General features: G+C 36.6%; 1 protein-coding gene across 2 annotated transcripts in view; it reads left to right on the top strand.

Moving 5' to 3' along the window:
* Positions 1–12,571, top strand: part of LOC104220734 (probable inactive ATP-dependent zinc metalloprotease FTSHI 5, chloroplastic) — a 70,220-nt gene extending 57,649 nt beyond the window's left edge. Inside the window, exons 14-20 of one of the 2 annotated variants that reach the window (XR_011406781.1) lie at positions 2,460–2,645; positions 2,742–2,816; positions 3,293–3,352; positions 7,961–8,068; positions 9,371–9,448; positions 11,961–12,134; positions 12,498–12,571. Coding sequence is in view for 1 of the 2 variants with exons in the window: in XM_070172024.1 (XP_070028125.1) it covers positions 2,460–2,645; positions 2,742–2,816; positions 3,293–3,352; positions 7,961–8,068; positions 9,371–9,448; positions 11,961–12,032 (579 nt within the window). In the remaining variant the exon portion in view is untranslated. Of the gene's footprint in view, positions 1–2,459; positions 2,646–2,741; positions 2,817–3,292; positions 3,353–7,960; positions 8,069–9,370; positions 9,449–11,960 lie in introns of both variants that reach the window. The other variant, XM_070172024.1, reaches the window with a different exon arrangement.
* Positions 12,572–18,947: the final 6,376 nt, after the last annotated feature.

Genomic DNA, 18,947 nt, shown 5'->3' with positions numbered 1-18,947 from the left:
GTTCCTGGAGTAGGTTATGGACAAAACAAGTGCTTCTAAAGACACAGGATGGAAGAGAGAACAAAGGTAAATGGGGAAACATAACAGAGAATGGAACTTGGTTCTAGATAGCTGAAGATGGCATACGATTAATAAGATAGCAGGATGTAAGAAATGCATCCCCAAAAACGCAACGGAGCATGAGATTGTATGAGTAGGGTACGAGCAGTTTCAATAAGATGTCTATTCTTTCTTTCAGCTACCCCATTTTGTTGAGATGTGTACGGACAAGATGTTTGATGAATAATCCCATGAGATTTCATAAACTGCTGAAATGGGAAAGACAAATGCTCTCGGGCATTATCACTACGAAATGTGCGAATAGAAACCCCAAATTGATTTTGAATTTCAGCGTGAAAGGTTTGGAAAATAGAAAACAACTCTGATCGATTTTTTATCAAAAATATCCAGGTGCACCTAGAATGAAATTAACAAAGTAGCGGAATCCTAAGGTAGAACTGACCCGACTAGGACCCCAAACATCTGAATGGACTAAAGTAAAAGGTGACTGCTCGATTATCAATACGTCGAGGGAAATGAGAGCGAGTGTGCTTACCAAGCTGACAAGACTCACACTCTAGAGCTGACAAGTGAGATAAACCAAGTACCATTTTCTGAAGTTTTGACAAAATAGGATGTCCCAACCGTTTATGTAATAAATCTGGTGAATCATTAACAGGACAAGTTGTTGAAGGAAGACAAGATGTGAGTCCATGTGATTTAGCAAGAATAAGGTAATAAAGTCCATTTGATTCACGCCCGGTACCAATGATCCGCCCTGTACTGCGTTCCTGTATAAAAACATGGTCATCAAGAAATAAAACGGCACATTTAAGTGATTTGGCTAGGCGACTAACAACTATGAGATTAAAAGGACTATTAGGCACATAAAGAACTGAATTTAAAGGTAAAGAAGGAATTGGGCTTGCTTGACCTATTGCAGTTGCCATAGTTTGAGACCCATTGGCCATTGTGACTCTTGGAAGAGATTGAGAATACGAAATAGTAGTGAAAAGAGATTTGTTACCAGAAATATGATCTGATGCACTTGAATCAATGACCCAAGGCTCAGAGGATGAAGATTGAGAGACACAAGTCATGCTATTACCTGTTTGAACAACGGAAGCTATCTCAGAAGATGTCTGCTTACCTGCTATTGTACTAAAGAAACTCAAAATAATCCGCTAAAGAAACCATCCGACTATTCGAAGTATCGGTTCCCATGTCGCTACAACTAATAGTAGTAGGGTTAACTTGAAATAGTGAAAATTAGTAACTCCTTTGGGAAAACTGAAGAAATCGCTAAGAAAACACTCTTTACAGCAGGAAAACAGAACACTGTTCTGTGCCGGAAAACACTGTTCAGCCAGAAATACTGTAGCTCTCGGAATATTCCTGTAGCAGCCGGAAAAAATTCAAAGTGGTCGGAATGAAATAAAAACAATGGGGTAGGATCGGAATTACCAGACGACCCAATTGTTCAGAAGAAACTTTTTCAAAAAATGGCCGGAAGTTCACTTTTGAAATCACTGTTCACGCCGGAAAAATATAAATGTGGTCGGAATTTGATTTAACCTGGATGGGTAGGCTCAGAATTGCAAGGGGAACAATCTGTCCTGAAGAATCGTCACCAAAAAATGGCCGCAAGGTGGCCCACGCGACGTCGGAACTTCGCCGGAAAATTTTCTTCCGACTGCTACACTACCGCCGGAGATTTTCACTGGGGTTTGGTCGCCAGACTGTGACTACTCTTGTGGTAGTGTTGGATTTTGCACAACACTAACCGAGACAAAGCAGACGCAAAATAACTTTGAAAAGTCGCCGGAAAAAAGGGTTTCGGTGACTGATTTTACTTCCAGGAATCGCTGGAATTTATGCACAGCGATAAATCTCTCACGATAGCTCTGATACCATGTGAGAAGGCACGGGAAAAAATATGATATATTGATATTGTGTGTTCAATACAATACAAGAGGTCCTTATTTATAGCTATACTATACAAGGACATGCTACTCCTATTCTAATGTGGGACAGGACTATATTATGTACATATCTAACAGTAATGCTTATGTACTTTCTTTTTACCCTTGTAAGACTGGAGCATATTTAGTACTGAAACCCTCTTTGGGGGTTTATCTATCCGCATTATCCTCCCTGCTTTTTCAAGTAACAAATCTCCTTTGCTGCCCCTGTGGTTTGATCAGTCTTCCATAAGGTTGGGTGAGTTGTACGCTGACACTCCCATTAACTCCTTATGTATTTTTTCCCTATACCTTTTGGTGATTTCTCATAGTGACACATAGAGGTGTGCTTACAGCTAATGTTCCTACCTAAACCCATGAAAGATTGCCTCATTGGATGTGTGTTTGGTCTGTCCCGAAGATGTTGACTTTTACAAAGTTTGGGCCTGCTGATTTCAGGGAATTGGGTGTACTAAGATCACCAAAGCTAAAAATGAAGGTTCTATCAGTGGGAATGTTGAATCAAGATCATATCTTGAAAAAAGACTAGTTTTTTGCTTTGGTTCTTATGTTGCGGCGCAGCTATTGCTTCCATTTGGGGAAGAAAACATTCTTTCTTCATCAGAGCTGAAGCAGGCACAAGAGGTTGTAACATTCTCTTCTTGCCCTCTTGAACTGTAATTCTCTCATATACTCTGCTGTGGATACTGGGACCTAATAATTCATAGTATTTTGTGACAGATAGCTACAAGGATGGTGATTCAATATGGTTGGGGCCCCGATGATAGTCTTACGATTTACCATCATGGCAATTCGGTATTTACCTTTGTTTTCCCCATCTTATTCTTGACTGCATGATCTTTTATTTCATTCAAAGATATTTCCCCTTTGTATCTTCACTAAAGTTTGATATCCCATAGTTTTCATGAACCATTTCTCTTTCCTAAGACATTAACATATTAATTGAATGTTACAAGTTAGTTTGTGAGCCACATCACTTTGTTTGCTATAATGACCTTGGCTGCAAACAGTTAGGGGTGGAACCAAACCATAAGATAATTCACCTCGACGCTAATGGGTGAACCACATCTCTGCCACGAAAATATCTTGCCAAAAAGATTTTCACATGGAAATGGGAGCCCAAATGTATATATATGTGTGCATGTTAAAATATTTGTCAAACATAAGTAACTGATTAACGCTGTATATCTTGGTGCGTGACTAATTTGCTCTTTTTTCATTGATATATTTTTGTCTCATTGTCTTCTTTTTCGTGTTGCTGCTCTGAATAGGTCACAGCTTTGAGTATGGGAAACCATTTTGAATATGAGATGGCTGCAAAAGTGGAAAAGGTATAAAGCCACCTATTGAGTATTCTCCTTGATCGTTTTGATTGATGATATGAAACATTATTTTCTTGTTATCTGAGAATTCTATGTGCAAATTTTTCTTGCTTCAATGGAACTGTGGGCCAGAAATGGTACTTAATCTTTGTAATAAATACAAATATCCAGAGTCAGTTTTTTGAAGAGCTATCTTTTTGGCCTCTTCTTACAGCTCCCACCATCTGGCTTGACTTCAGCTAAACTCTACATGTAGTAGTCGTAGTGTGTGCTTGGGCTTATTATCAGAAGGGTTTAACATCTTTGATAAGAAATAAGAGAAAAGATTGGGAGAATGTGTGAAAACAAAGGTTAGGTTCAGGTATTTGGATAAATGTATATATAGGACACTCATATCACACTATTGTATTTGCACGTTTATCTAGGTAGAAGTTTAACCAAGTACACCCATAACACTATTCCTTGTTTGGTTGCATGCGTGTTATATGCATCAGGCTTGTTGCTTATGCAGCTAATCCAGTGGCTTATAAGTGACTTGTTGATTATTTTTGTCAGTTGATCATTTGGTTTAGCCAGTTGGTTTTTTGGTTTTACAATTTTATTTTGTATAGTGTTGGCCTAAGATGAATTTAAATGGAGATACATGATATTTGGGGATCCATATGGCCAACCCTAACTTGTTTGGGATTGAGGCATACTTGTTATTGTTGGTCATTTGTTTTATGAATCTAGGGTCAATGTTTTCTTTTCTCTACCAAAATGACAGTTGATTTTGATATGTTTGGTTCTCTAAAAACATCTTTATATAGCATTTGTCGCAAATATGCAGTGCAACTTGATTACCACTAAGAAATTATCAGGGTATTTCGTGGATCTCTATTCTTCGAGTAGTTGAATATATTGGAGTATTACTTGGTTTATTAGACATGCTCAAGCTACCAGGGTGTACAACCGTAGAGGCAAGGATGATTTATAGCCTGAATGTAATTGTGTTTGTTTGTTACTCTTTTCGTTTCAATTTATGTGTCTTAGTTTAACTAGGCACGAAGTTTAAGGAAGTAAAGAATACTTTTAAACCTTGTGATCTTAAACTAAAGATGTGTATAATGTACCAAAATATCCTTGAATCTTGTGGTATTAATAATGTCACGTAGAAAGTTGGAGTTAAAGAGTTACTAAATATAGTAAGAGACATTCTTTTTGAAACACTCAAAAAAGAAAAGTAAGACACATAAATTGAAAAGAAGGGAGTAATTACTATGTTTATGTATTTACATTACTGTCCCTAGTAATTATAGAATGGTTATTTTGTGTTATTTATATTAGAAAGAAAGAAGGAAGGGGTTCAATGGTTTAGTCAACTAGAAATCACATTATAAAAGCAAGAGATGTCATTTGTGTATAGGGCACGAGCCTTTTCCCAAACTAAAAAGCAGGTCTAGGATGGATGAAACAAAGGCATCATTTTAGAATCAATAGTGTTCCATAAGAGGCTAGACAATTGAGCATCGATCATTTCCCATTCTGCTCGAACTTTCTCTTCAATATACATAGCTTGTTTAATTAGGTGATCTTGAATGCCTTGTCTTTTGCACTATATGAAATCAAAGGAGTTCTTTTGCACTATCTTGAATGCCTTGTCTTTTGCATCTGATCCAAGCGACATTTTCGATGAATCAAAGGAGTTCTTTCACCAAAATATGAAATCAGGGGAAAGCACCATCGTAGCTCGGTATGTCCAAGGGTTAATAAGCGGATTGAGTCAGCTTTTGAGTTAGTTCATCCTGATGTTTGAGGACAATGTCTCGTTATTTCCAAAACTGGCATAAGTATTTTGTTACCTTTGTGAATGATTTCTCTCGAATGACTTGCATTTATTTTATGAAGAGCCGCTCTGAAGTGTTTACTCACTTTTTTGCCTTTTATGCTGAAGTCAACTCAATTTAATGCTTCAGTACGGATTCTCTAGAGTGATAACGCTAAAGAATACATGTCAAAACTATTTTAGTCCTACTGAGACAACATGTTATTCTCCATCAGTCTACATGTGTTGATGCACAGTCTTAAAATGGAGATGCTGAGAGGAAGAATAGGCATCTACTTGAGACAGCTCGGTTACTTTTGTCTCAAATGAAGGTCCCTAAACGGTTTTGGGCCGATGCGATCTCTACTGCTTGTCTTCTGATTAATCACCTGCCATCTACAGTGCTTGTTGGTAATACGCCTTACAATGTTCTTTTTCTAAATAAGTCACTATTTCCAGCGGAACCTATGGTATTTGGAAGCACATGTTATGTTCGAGATGTTCAACTATTTGTTACCAAATTGGATCCGAAGGCATTGAAATGTGTCTTCTTGGGCTATTCTCGCCTTCAGAAGGGATATTTGTGTTATTCTACTGAACTTGGCAAGTATCTAGTGTCAACTGATGTGGTATTTTCGGAGATTACACCATTGCTCTATGCACCTCCAATTTGTACAAGTCAAGGGAGAAAGATGAATGGCTAGTCTATCAGGTTACCCATGCTTTGACACAACAATCAGATGATGTTCCTCCATCACTTAGTTCTTCTATTGAGCATCAATCGACTATTATACGGTCACCACCTACTCCGTCTGCATTAGCAAGATCGCCAATTGTTCAAGTTTACTCGAGGAGGCGAGACCAATAATACATGTCCTGCACCAGTTCCTTCATCATCAGATCCCCCTTCGCCTGAACCTTCAGAGAACGTTGACCTTCCTATTGCTCTTAGCAAATATACATGAAATTGCAAATCCACATATTTCATTGCTAATTTTGTTTCCTATGACCACTTATCCTCTACGTCTAGATCTGTGATTGCTTCTCTAGACTCCATCTCTATACCCAAAACAGTGAATGAGGCTTTGAATCATCCTGTATGGTCGATACAATGCTTGAGGAAATACATGCCTTAGAGGATAATCACACGTGGGATTTGGTGAATTTACCCAAGGGAAAGAAACCAGTGGGATGTTAGTGGGTCTTTATAGTTAAAGAATCCAGATGGTTCTGTGCCAAGACTTGAGGCCAGACTTGTGGCTAAAGGGTATGCTCAGACTTATGGGGTGGATTATTCAGACACTTTCTCCCAGTTGCCAAACTCACTTCTGTCTGCTTGTTTATTTCTTTAGTCGCTTCTCAAAATTGGCCTTTACATCAGTTGGATATCAATAATGCTTTCCTTCATGGTGATCTTCAAGAGGAAGTGTATATGGAGCAACCACCAGGTTTTGTTGCCCAGGGGGAGTGTGGGAAAGTCTATCATTTGAAGAAGTCCTTATATGGCTTGAAGTAGAGTCCTCGGGCTTGGTTTGGCAAGTTCAGTGAGGCAGTTCAGGAGTTTGGGATGAAACTGAGCAAATGTGATCATTCAGTCTTCTACTAGCCTCGTTGTATATGTTGATGACATTGTCATCACAGGAAGTGATTATGCGGGAATCTCTTCCGTTAAGTTTATCCTACATGCTAGGTTTCGTACAAAGGATTTGGGCCAGTTGAAATACTTTTTAGGAGTAGAAGTAAATAGAAGAAAGAAGGGAATTTTTTTGTCTCAAAGAAAGTATATTCTTGACCTACTTTCAGAAACTAGAAAGTTGACAGCCAAACCGTGCACTACTCCAATGGTTCCCAATGTGCATCTAATGAAAGATGATGGTGATCCTTTTAATGATCCAGAGAGATATAGGAGGTTAGTTGGAAAGTTAAACTACCTCACGGTGACTTGTCCAGATATTTCTTTTGCGGTGAGTGTTGTTAGCCAGTTCATGTCCGCGCCTACGGTCAAACATTGGGAAGCTTTGGAACATATTCTATGTTATTTGAAAGGAGCTCCTGGACTTAAGCATATTGTACTAGCAATCTCGGCCATACTCGTGTTGAGTGTTTTGCTGATGCTGCTTGGGCTGGATCTAAAATTGATAGAAGATCTACTACAGGATGTTGTGTTTTTGTTGGCGGTAATCTGATATCATGGAGGAGAAAGAAGCAAAATGGTGTATCTCGATCCAGTGCAGAATCTGAGTATAGAGCTATGTTACAGTCTATGTCTGAGATTATGTGGATACATCACCTTTTAACTGAAATTGGGTTGAACTATTATACTCCAGCAAAATTCAGGTGTGATAATCAAGATGCTCTTCATATTGCCTCAAATCCGGTGTATCATAAAGAAACTAAACGCCTTGAGGTTGACTGTCATTTCATTCGTGAGAAGATTCAAGAAAACTTGATTTCCACCGGCTATGTGAAGACGGGGGAGCAACTAGCTGATTTGTTCACCAAGGCGTTGAGTGGAACTCGAATTGATTACCTTTGTAGCAAGCTCGGCATGATCAATATCTATGCTCCAGCTTGAGGGGGAGTGTTAAAGATTGAATGTAGTCATATTCGTTGTTATATACATGATAGCATAACTAAGGGATTTGATAGCATATCTGTAAAATTTTCCTTTTTTGATTCTTTCCATAGTTAGGATTCTGTACATGTATATATACTGATTACTTCATGGAATAAGACATAAACTATTTTCCCATACCTTGTTCGATAACAAGGTCCTTAATTCAATAATTGTCTGCCTTGATTTTTTGGCGCAGATATACTATATGGCTTATGATAAAGCAAAACAAATGCTACAGAGAAATCGAGAAGTGCTAGAGAAGATTGTAGAGGACCTGCTCAAGTATGAAATCTTGACAAGAAAGGTAAGTTGATGCAGATATATGTGTTTGAAATTGCAAACACTAAGTTAAAATAAAATCATCTGAAATTCCTCCTTTTTTAAACTTAGTTCTTCATGGTGCCTCTGGGTCTTAATAGTTTGAGGTTTTTGGTTGGGATAGCACTTTGGCATTCTATTTTGCATGAACAAGGTTTTCTGTAATTCTTGTGATCTTGCTTTGCCCTTTGCAAATCACAAAATCTAAGTGAGTCCTCAGTGATTAAATAAAACCAGACCTGCTTAAATTCCTAAACTTATAATTCCTGGATAAAGCTGTAGAAATAGAAGAAGAGAAGACAAATATCTTATTGCATTGGTAGTTAACAGCATACAAGGAGGCTCCTCAGCTAGGAGCTTTGATTTGGAATTCCAAATTATTCTGTTAAAATCACTAAAACGATTCTATACAAATATACAAATTTTCACTGATTCTCTTAACTTTAAATATGCCCCTTCAAATTGTTGACGAGTCGCCCAAATTGTTTCACGAAATAGTGAGCAATCACAGGAAGAAAAATGGTGCTGATGTTTTACCCCTCCAAAATTGCTGGTAATTGCATAGTTAAGGAAAATGTTTCTTGTAGCACACACAGAAGGGAATTAATCTGAGACACCAAAAAGTGGTACGGTAATATAATTAGTGTAGTTTGCATTGGTGTGTAAATCGTAACGAGAATGTTTCCGGAGCATCAACACAAAAAGATCCTGGAGAAGTCGTCAGAAGAATAACGTCTTACGATCACTCACACAAAGGAGTGGTTCCATTGGAATGGTTACCAGAAAGAGGCAACAATATTAAAATATATAATGAATTATAAGCTCTGGTCAAGTAAGAATGCAGCACATTGAAAATTGTGACTTTCCCCATTGAAATTCAGTATTGTGTAAAAATTCTTGGGAAGTATCTATATTTCAAGTTTGCCTCAATTGTTTAACAGGAGTACTAGCTTTCGTCCATTTTCAGTGGCTATTGGAGAGTAGGATTAATACATTGCCCTTTCACTATGACATTTTGAGTGATGTCGTACCAACCCTAAGTCCTCAACATATCTTCATACATTATTCATAATTCGTGTTTTCTCCCTGTATACTTTCTCCATATGATTTTTTTTCCAATATCAACTAGGGTAGGATTATCCCAAGGGTCTTTTACAATATATTCTGAGAGGAGTTGTACCAAGTAGCAACCCTCAGTACTTTACTCAATTTTGTGTTCATTTCTTGTTTACTGACTTTCTCTACGTGATGTTTCTTTTAATTGTCACTATTCTTCTTTAACTTGCAGGATCTGGAGAGAATTCTTGCTGACAGTGATGGGCTGCGTGAAAAAGAACCATTCTTTCTTTCGAAAGCAAATAATGAGGTACTGATTCTCAATCCTATGGGACAAGGGATGTATAAATTTGGGGCCCGTTTGGGTTAGCTGAATAAGAGCAGCAAGGGCTTAAAAACACTTTTTAAGTGCGGGAGCTGTTTTTATGAATATGTAGTTACGTGTTTGGATAAAAATACTGAATCTGAAAACAAGCAGTGATGCGTTTGGCGAAAAAGTGTCGTTAAGCGCTTTTTCTGTTAAAATTACTGAAATGTCCTTAAATCTGTTAATATTAAAAATATTGTTTTTAAAGAATTTTCTCTAAAAGTTTTAGAAATGTTTGTGTTTAGATTTTTTTTTTTTGATAATTAGTGTTTGTTATTCTTTACTACTAACAAGTTTGTTTTTTGTTTGGTAAAAGGAAATAGAGTCTCTAACTCCCAAAAAAAAAAAAAAAAAAAGATTTTCAAGAAAACTAAAAGAAAAATTATTTGTGAAACTTGCTACTAACAAAGGAGGATTTTTTTTTTTTAAAAAAAAGGGACTCAATCCTGAATCCGTGTCCCTTTGAAGACCATCTGAAATTGCATTGAACGATCGTAATTTCAAAAGCTCCACCAAATCTCAACTAGCACAATTATCTTTTTCGATTGCATAAATAAAATGAGATCCTTATAGAAGCTTTAACTTTTTGAGAGTTTCAAGAATATCAACGAAAAGACGAATACTCTATATGATGGTTGCTTTCTAACTAACGCACAGAAAACAAAAACAGTGTGAAGATAGGTTACACACACCACTGGTTTATGCCATAGAGATAGCCATGGAAGTCAAAGATGAAAACTTGTGGAGGAATGAAGAAGAAACGAAACTAGTAGAGTTGGGGCCTTTCGTTATGTAGGGTTCTTTTGGAAATTATGGAAAAGTGTAAGGAATAAAAAAGGTAAAATCATTGGTCAAACAAAAACAACTTTTAAGCCAAAAAGCGTTGGGGTTGCCCAGCTTATGGCTTTTGGCTTGTTTTAAGCACTTTTACAACTTGCCAAACACTGAAAAGAGCTTAAGTGATAGAGATTACACGGAGTTAACCTCGGGCTGACCTAACCACAAACAAAAAGAGACTCCCTGGACTGGCTAGATTTCCTAAATAAATGTGGAGAAATTGCCATCAGACATGCTTGAAGAAACAGCTGAATGATGCTAGGTTAATTTCTGACTAAGTTGCTAATAAATGTCTATTAATGGACTAAATAAACCTGAGAAGTAGTTCAATGAAGAAATATCATCTATTATACTTGAGCAATCCAGATGCTTGCTTTGATGTAAAATACCTAGAGGACACTATTGAAATAAAGTAATTGTTGAAGACATAATTAAGTAAATAAAAGTGTGTTCTCCCTTACGGCTTAAGCTTTTAGATGAGATGGTCACACACTTCAACATGGTATCAGAACCAGGAAGAGTTTCTGGGTTCGAGTCTCTCCACCACCAAATATCAAAAAGAATTTTTACGTGTTTGGCTCGTAAAAAAGATTCAAGCCTGCACGTGAGGAGGTGTGTTGAAGACATAATTAAGTAAATAAAAGTATGTTCTCTGTAACAGCTTAAGCTTTTAGATGAGATGGTCACCCACTTTGACAGTAATACTAGTTAGTTTGAGATCCTATGTTATAGGTTAACGCAATAAGAGATAGTGATATACAATGAGCTTAAAGACATCTCTGATCTGCATACAACAAACAATGGTGGATTGCAAAGTTAAGCAAAATTTCTTGAAAGAGAAAAGACAAATCTTCTACTCACTAAGCCTAAGTTACTGCCAAAAATATTCTTGATAAGTATTGTGCAAGGCTTCCAGTGTTCGGTGAATATCTTTTGCTGGTTCCTCCATAACTTCTTATCCTATTTTTGGAGAATGCTGAAATTTTGTTCTTTTTGCAATTTGGATTACCATGCTGGAAGAGCATTCCTGCTTTAACCTGACAGCTGGCAGTTATGCTTCTCTTTTCTGTATACCAATTATCTTCAGCTTATAAGAAAACTATAGCGTAAACTTACGGTCATGTACATTGTTTCTTTCCCAAGTGTGGGAGCTGAGAGAATTTAAGTTGAGATAATTGGCCACCACAAAGCATTAGTTGGTGCTTGATGATAATTGATAAGTTCTGAACCTGTAGAGTTAGGCATGAGAAAATAGTGCTAAACAGTTCATCTACAAATTTCAAGGCCAATGGATGAGCTGAAGGTTGAGAGTTGCCTCATCATTTGAGAGCCACAAGATACTGAAGATTTGTGACTGTTTGGTCTGTTAATGGATATGTTCTCTGCTTCTTTTCACTTGAGGCACAATTTCTTTAGTACCTGTGAGCTGATCAAGAATTGAGCTACCCATTGAAAAACTAAACTAACCTACAGAGCTTTTCTATGCTTGGTGTACACAATCTAGATGTCTCAGAAACTTCAGCTCGGAATTTCCTTCATCTATGTGCATGATTTCGCTGCTTATAACCAATCCTTCTCTTTTGTATGCCAAATTTACAGAAAGCTTTTACCTGTGCAGCCTGTGCTAGATAATTTCCTCGAAGAAAACGGGAAAGCTTCATCAATGGCATTTCTAACAGCTGCAAATTAAATAGGAATGCCACATATCACCTTCTGGCACGCTCATGCTTGCAGTTGTCCACCGTCTGATTTGGATATTTTAGCACATGCATTTCTTTAGCCATTTATCAATGTAAGATGTTTTTTTCCCTCCTTTTTAGTTTTTTTTTTTAATCTCTTTATTTGTTCATTTATGTTTTCTTTCTTTTTATTTTATTTATCTTTTGCTCTGCCTCTTCATGAGGAATAAGAAGAGGGTTTGGAGAAAAAGTAAATAGGGGTATGTACTGGATCGGGCAGTACTACAGTTTGTAGATTCAGGTTGAGAAGAGATGGCATCCATTTTTCCTTCTCATCTTGGATGAGATTTTGTTTATTTTCTTAATATATATTTTGCTAATTTTATTCTAGGAAAAGTTTTTTAGTACTAGTAAGAATCTTTTTGCCTTGCTCTGTACACAATTACTTGAGCTGATAAATTACTGTCAGTTTCTAGGGTTTGGAAAGCAATGTCACCAGAATTCTATTGAAATGCATTGATTTTTAGAAAATCTGTCAGTTGTTTACTAATTCTTTCATAGTGATCTGAATACAAGTTTTGAACCTTTGAAATCGAATTTTCATTTTAAGCATTGACCAAACAATAAAGCCCCAAGAAATCCAAAAACTCCAACAATAGTTCTAATCTTTCATACGAATGTGAAAACATTCTCTGGTATGCCTTTGAACAAGCTCTTCCACCAATCACATTTGTTTTGCTTAATAAAAAGAATTGAAATTTCATTTCTGATCTTCTAAACTCCAATAACACTCATCACCTTTCACTGATTCTTGAAGAATATTAAACATTTCTTTTAAGAAGATGAGAGGAGAAGTGATCACGTCCAACAATGCCTCCTAAGAAGTTTGGCGGTCCTTACAAATATAATCTGGTTTACAAGTCCGGAGTCGAATCCCATAGGGAATTAACCTACTAATCTTAACCACTAGTTCCGCAAGAATTCAAGTACTCAACCTTTAGAAATGGTAAATAATGTTTTGAGTGTTTACTAAAGGCAAGGTAATTAAAAAGCTGTAATTTTAATACTATCAAGGCAAATGTTGTAGACAAGATTGGAAAGGTCTAGGGTTACGATTTCCCCTCTCGTCGGAATCCTCCCTGCCACGTCTCATATAAATTCGCCTAGATATTCTCTATCGATCGTGAACACTTTAGGTGTCGTAATTCTTTTTCGAGCAAATACAACAATTTACTAGACGTATTCTTTCGAACTACGCTAGCTGGCACTAGTTTACCACTCACTAAGATCGCACCAAGGTTTCGTTATTCTTAATCTCACCTTTAAACCCTCCGTATTGATTATTCATATACGTTAGGAGTGATGTTGGTCAACAACTACATAAATGGGTACCCTTTTTTAAGCAATACACACTAATTAGGCACAATCAATTGTGGGCCCTTCAATCAACAACAACGAAAATATAGTTGAACAAGTAGAGAAATCAAGGCAAATTTATATTAAACGTAGTGGAAAATCATCCTCCAATAGGTTCCATCAAACCTTCGATTAGAAAGTTTAGCTACTTATAACCATACTAACAATCATGATAATAATTGAAGGCATTAAAATACAGATTAAGGAAGAACGAAACAGAAAATTCTTGTGATTCGTCGCCTCCAAGTATTGTCGTAGCCTTCTTGTCTCTTCAATAATGTCTAACCCCCAAGAAATAGGTTTAGAACCCCTTTTATACATGTTGGGGGCGTGTAGGGTCGAAACTGCCATGTCCTTGCTGAATTAGGATGAAATTCGCCGTTAGCCATCTCGCTTGGCGCCTGGCGCCAACCTGGACACTGAATTTTTCCACTTCTGTGATATTTTGCCATTGGCGTTTTAGTTGGTGCCTGGTGCCAACCTGGGTACCAAAATTATACTCCCTCCAAATGCTTCTGTTTTTACTTCACTTTGCATGCAAGCTTACCAAATCACTTCAAATTGACTCCTACATATATAAACACCATTATTAAGCTCGTGTCACAAATATTTACACCAAAGTTAACAAGATTGAGGTACAATGCAAGGCAAATTACATGCAAAATATGGATCTTTAGCCTAACATCACCACCCCACACTTAAGCTCTTGCTTGTCCTCGAGCAACCTAAAACCTTGCTAACCGAACAATGCATGCAAGACATCATACAATGGAGGAACCTTTGGTAATTCAACACACTACACTTATGACTAGGGTTGATATCAACAATTAAGCCCTTGCATACGCATTCATACCTTTCCCAACTTTCACATGCCGGAATATAAATGACAAATTAAAAATACTCAAACAATCTACCCATAATCATCCAACCTCAAAGACCGACTCATCGCCAATAAGCACTCTCAACTCATGCACTCACCCAACCAAAGATGTTTAATAATGTCACTTATCCGCACGGAATCATGTGCCTCACCAAAGAATAAGAGGATATTTCGTCCACACATTCAAATATGCATTCGAATATAATTTAAGGACATCACATATATGAATAAAGAACCACTCACTCTAACAAAGAAATTCATGTGCATTCCATAGTTGTACATAGGCTTGCCCGTAGTGTATATCCTCACTAATCTAAGCTCGTAAAGTCTAAGATCAATTAGGCCTTTACGGGTTGTAATGTAGGCTAAGGGACGTGTAAGATATATTTAGGTATAGTGACTAACCCTCCTAAGCACTTTAATACACTACACTTAACTTTCAAATACAGACTTTTCATGACCAAATCTAGTAATGCCACGAAACCATATACAACTTGGCCCTTCTTCTTTAAGCACAACTATGCATTCACTATCCCAGATCACGATGAATAGGAGGTGTATTTTCTATATATATTTTTTTTCTCTTTTTTTTCAACACTCTCCATAAATTTAGGTTGCCCGACTAATGATCTTCCAAACATCCATGCACCTTTTGGTCTTTCCACTCAAAAGCTACCCAACTCTCACCTTACTCTTCTAGCGACTTAAGTGCTTTCGGACGTAAAGGTTCGAAAAGATTTAATTAAGAACAAAATGGGAATCAACTTGTAATGTGGGTGCCAAAGAAAAAGCTTATAGGCTCAAATAGGCTATCTAAGGATAATTTTATTTATGGTGGAATAATAGCTCAATGGACAATCAAAGAAACGCCTACCTCATCTCCTAGACTCAAAAGCTTACTTATGTCGCTTCGACTAACACACATGACAAGTTCTAGACAAACACAAGATAGCACAGAATATGATCAAAACCTCACATCACATGATGCACATGACTCCAGTCGGGACGGTTTCATTCCAACTCTCAAATTTAAGCAAAGTAATCACAAAGTCAAAAAGTATTAAGCAATAAAGCACTACATGAATAATGAGTCAACTAACTGAGAGAAAGCGTTACAGACAGGCTATTCATTCTTTCACGTCATCAATTTCCATCAAAACATGTTAGGAAGATAATTTGCATGCTAAGGCCTAAGTATGCTGATATCAAACAGGTCAAAGGCACATAAGAGCACTCAAGTTTTCTTCCCTCGGTTTCCTAAAACATGAAAAAAATAAAAACTACCTAATTCAAGTTACATCCCTTGGAAAAGAACCGGTGCCAAAAGAAAAATCAAGAGGGATTATTACTACGACTAACTAAAAAAACTATTTTTGGAATTATTTTTTTATTGTACTTTAATCCCTCAAGAAAACTGTACAAGAGATCAATCGTCAGGAAAAGTCTAATTTTTTTATTTTGTTAAAATAACATATTAAAATATCTTAGAAAATCACTCAGACAATCTCCTCACCCCACACTTAAAATTATGCATTGTCCCCAATGCACACCATAAATAACAAGAGGGTGAAAGAAACTCCCTGGTAGGCCAAAGGCCGAAGCATCAGCAACTCATGGGATATTCAGACTCCTCCCAAGCCTGATTCTTCATGTGGGTACCTCACACTTAGTTCAAACCATTTTGTTTGTTTTTGCTTTCTTCCAATGGATTTATGTTCCATGTTCATACACCTACAAAATAAATAAATAAACAAAACAAAATGACATTACAAGAATAATAAATTAAAAAATATAAAGAAATTAAAAAAAAAAAAAAGCAGTAAAGTTGGGTTGCCTCCCAACAAACGTCCGATTTAACGTTGCGACACGACGTGAATCAATTTTACCACTTTTCTCTCCACTTGGAAGATATGTATTGGGCACCTACCTTGGAATCAAGCTTGTGACCACGAGCGACGGGGGGTGATAAGTAAATGCTCAAGCCAAACATCATTTTCTTCGCTTTGCATTTCTTGGCTCTCTTTGGAGGGATGTCATTTTGCGTTTGTAAATATGCAAATTGTAGGATGTATGGCTCTTGTCTTTATTCTTTACACTCCCATATGGACTCACACAGCTTACTTCCCATATCACCATGAAATTTCAAAGTTGAAAAATGCTTAGAATGTGCAATCAAGCCTTCAAATGGCCACTTTTTCCGGATTTTGACATCCTCTTTTTCCCTCTAACTAGAGTCATTTTCGACCATCTTTCCAACTACATCGGTTGACTCTAATTTCATATTTTCTTGTCATCCCCAACTCCAATTCCAACTCAGCTTTCGACCTTCCGCATTTACGGCCTCACCCTCGCACCTGCGGACCCGCCTCTGCAGAAACCTCATCACAGAAGCGCTTCTGCTTTTGCGAAAAATTCTCTACATCTGCAAACCGAGCACAACCTGCCTAGATTCGCTATTGCAGCTCCATGTAAGCATTTGCGGACCTACACATGCGGCCATCCCTTCGCAGGTGCGAAAGCGCCACAGATCAGAAAAACAGCAATAATGTACTAAGTCCGAAAATGAATCCGAAAACTATCCAAAACACACCCCGGACCCCGTCCAATCATTCCAACCAATCCCAAGACATAATATGAATCTACTCAAAGCCTCAAATCAAATAAAACAATTTCAAAATCACGAATCGCACTACGATTCAAGCCTAAGGAACTAATGTATTTTCAACTTCTAAAACTCATGCCGAACCATATCAAATCAACCCGAAATGACCTTAAATTTTACATGCAAGTCTCAAGTGACACAACGGACCTATTCTAACTCCCGGAACCACAATCCAAACTTGATATCAATAAAGTCAACTCCTGGTCAAACCTACAAACTTCCAAAACTTCAACTTTCTAACTTTCGCGAAAAGCACTAAATCAACCTACGAACCACCAAATCCACAATTGGACTTAAGCCCAAGTCAAAATCACCATACGAGCTATTGGAACCATCAAAACTTTATTTCGAAGTTGTCTACATAAAAGTCAAACTCCGATCAACTCTTTCAACTTAAGTTTCCAACCTTCAGACTATGTGTCCCAATTTACTCCGAAACTTCCTCGCAACCAAATCAACCATCCCGGCAAGTCACGTAACCAGAATTGCACATATATAAAACATTAAATAGGGAAAACATGCCTAAAAATACTCAAAACGACCGGCCGGATCATTAGACTAATAGTGCTTATATTGGTGCAACAGATATAATAGTTGTACTTTGAGTATGAACTGGTCTCACAAATATATGGTGTTCCTGATATATTAGGATACATAAACACGTAAAGTGATTTGAAACTGACTTTTTTTTATTTCTAAAGAAAATCTAATAATTTTGATTTCATCAATAAATATAATTAACTTTATATGTTAATTTTTATCTCATCCAACTCAATAAATTTATAAACAAATCATTTATACATTCATTTTACATATACAATACCGCGTGAAGCGTGGCTAAATTTAGTACTCTTTTCGCTATTTTTATTTGTCTACTATTGACTTTGCATATTTCTTAAAAATAATATTTTATCATAATACCCATATTAATTACGGGATAATCTTAATAGATTGGGACACCTAGTCTGAAGTTTACTACAAGAAATGATAGTGCCGTAGCCATAATCGTTTAAGTAACATCTAATGTTTTGATTTTCACGATGCAGTTGCCGTTTGAATAAAGAACTAAAGTTGCGAGACAAAAATAACATGAGAACTTGCTTTCACACCAGCAATAGCGAAGCCAATTGTCGACACCGAGTATATAAAAGAAGTTGAAAAAGCTAGTCGAGATTTCGGCGCTCTGATCTCCAACAAAAATTGTGCCCTTATCATTCGATTAGCGTACACACACTTTCTCTCCCTCCTCCATTCTTTGAATAAAATTATTTGGGTTCAACTTTTAAAATTTTAGCGTTCAATCAATTATATTTTTTAAAATTATAAGTTCATAGCTATTTTTGCATTTTCACATATAAATTTTTACTCCGCATCCAAAATTATGAGTTTAATTCAACCTGTTATTCGCACATTCCATCCACCTCTGCTTCTAAATATATTTTTCATTTTTCCTTGTCTATTTTAGCAAATCAATAGAATTTTTTTTTCTTATTTTACCCTTGTCATTAATTATTTATTTCCCAAGTTATTTCTCAATACTTTTTGAAATGATATCATTATTATGTGTAAAGTTGTAAAATATATATTTTATTTGTTTTTCTTAAAGGAATTGTAAAGTCAAAAGTAAACAACTAAAAATGAACACATGGAGTAGAAATTAATTTTAATTTGCAACTAAGAACTCCGGGAACACTCCATGAATTTCTCCTAGAGTTCGAACGACACATTTCAAACTGTGTTTCTGTATTTTAGATAAAGATATTTTTGTCCAAATTTTATTTTCGCATTAACAAAGTGGGTATTTCTCAATATATATATATATATATATATATATATTAAAAGTGGGAAGCCCTTAAGACAAAAGTTGAATTACTAAGATACCCTTCTAATTAACTTAAATACCCTATTAATAAAAATTTAAAAATAACTAAGGGCAAATAGCCTACGTACCCCTTCATGAAGGGTCAC

The sequence above is a fragment of the Nicotiana sylvestris genome, chromosome 4 (assembly GCF_000393655.2).
Source record: "Nicotiana sylvestris chromosome 4, ASM39365v2, whole genome shotgun sequence".
In the NCBI taxonomy this organism is placed as follows: domain Eukaryota; kingdom Viridiplantae; phylum Streptophyta; class Magnoliopsida; order Solanales; family Solanaceae; genus Nicotiana; species Nicotiana sylvestris.
This window is presented reverse-complemented; position numbering and strand designations above follow the sequence as displayed.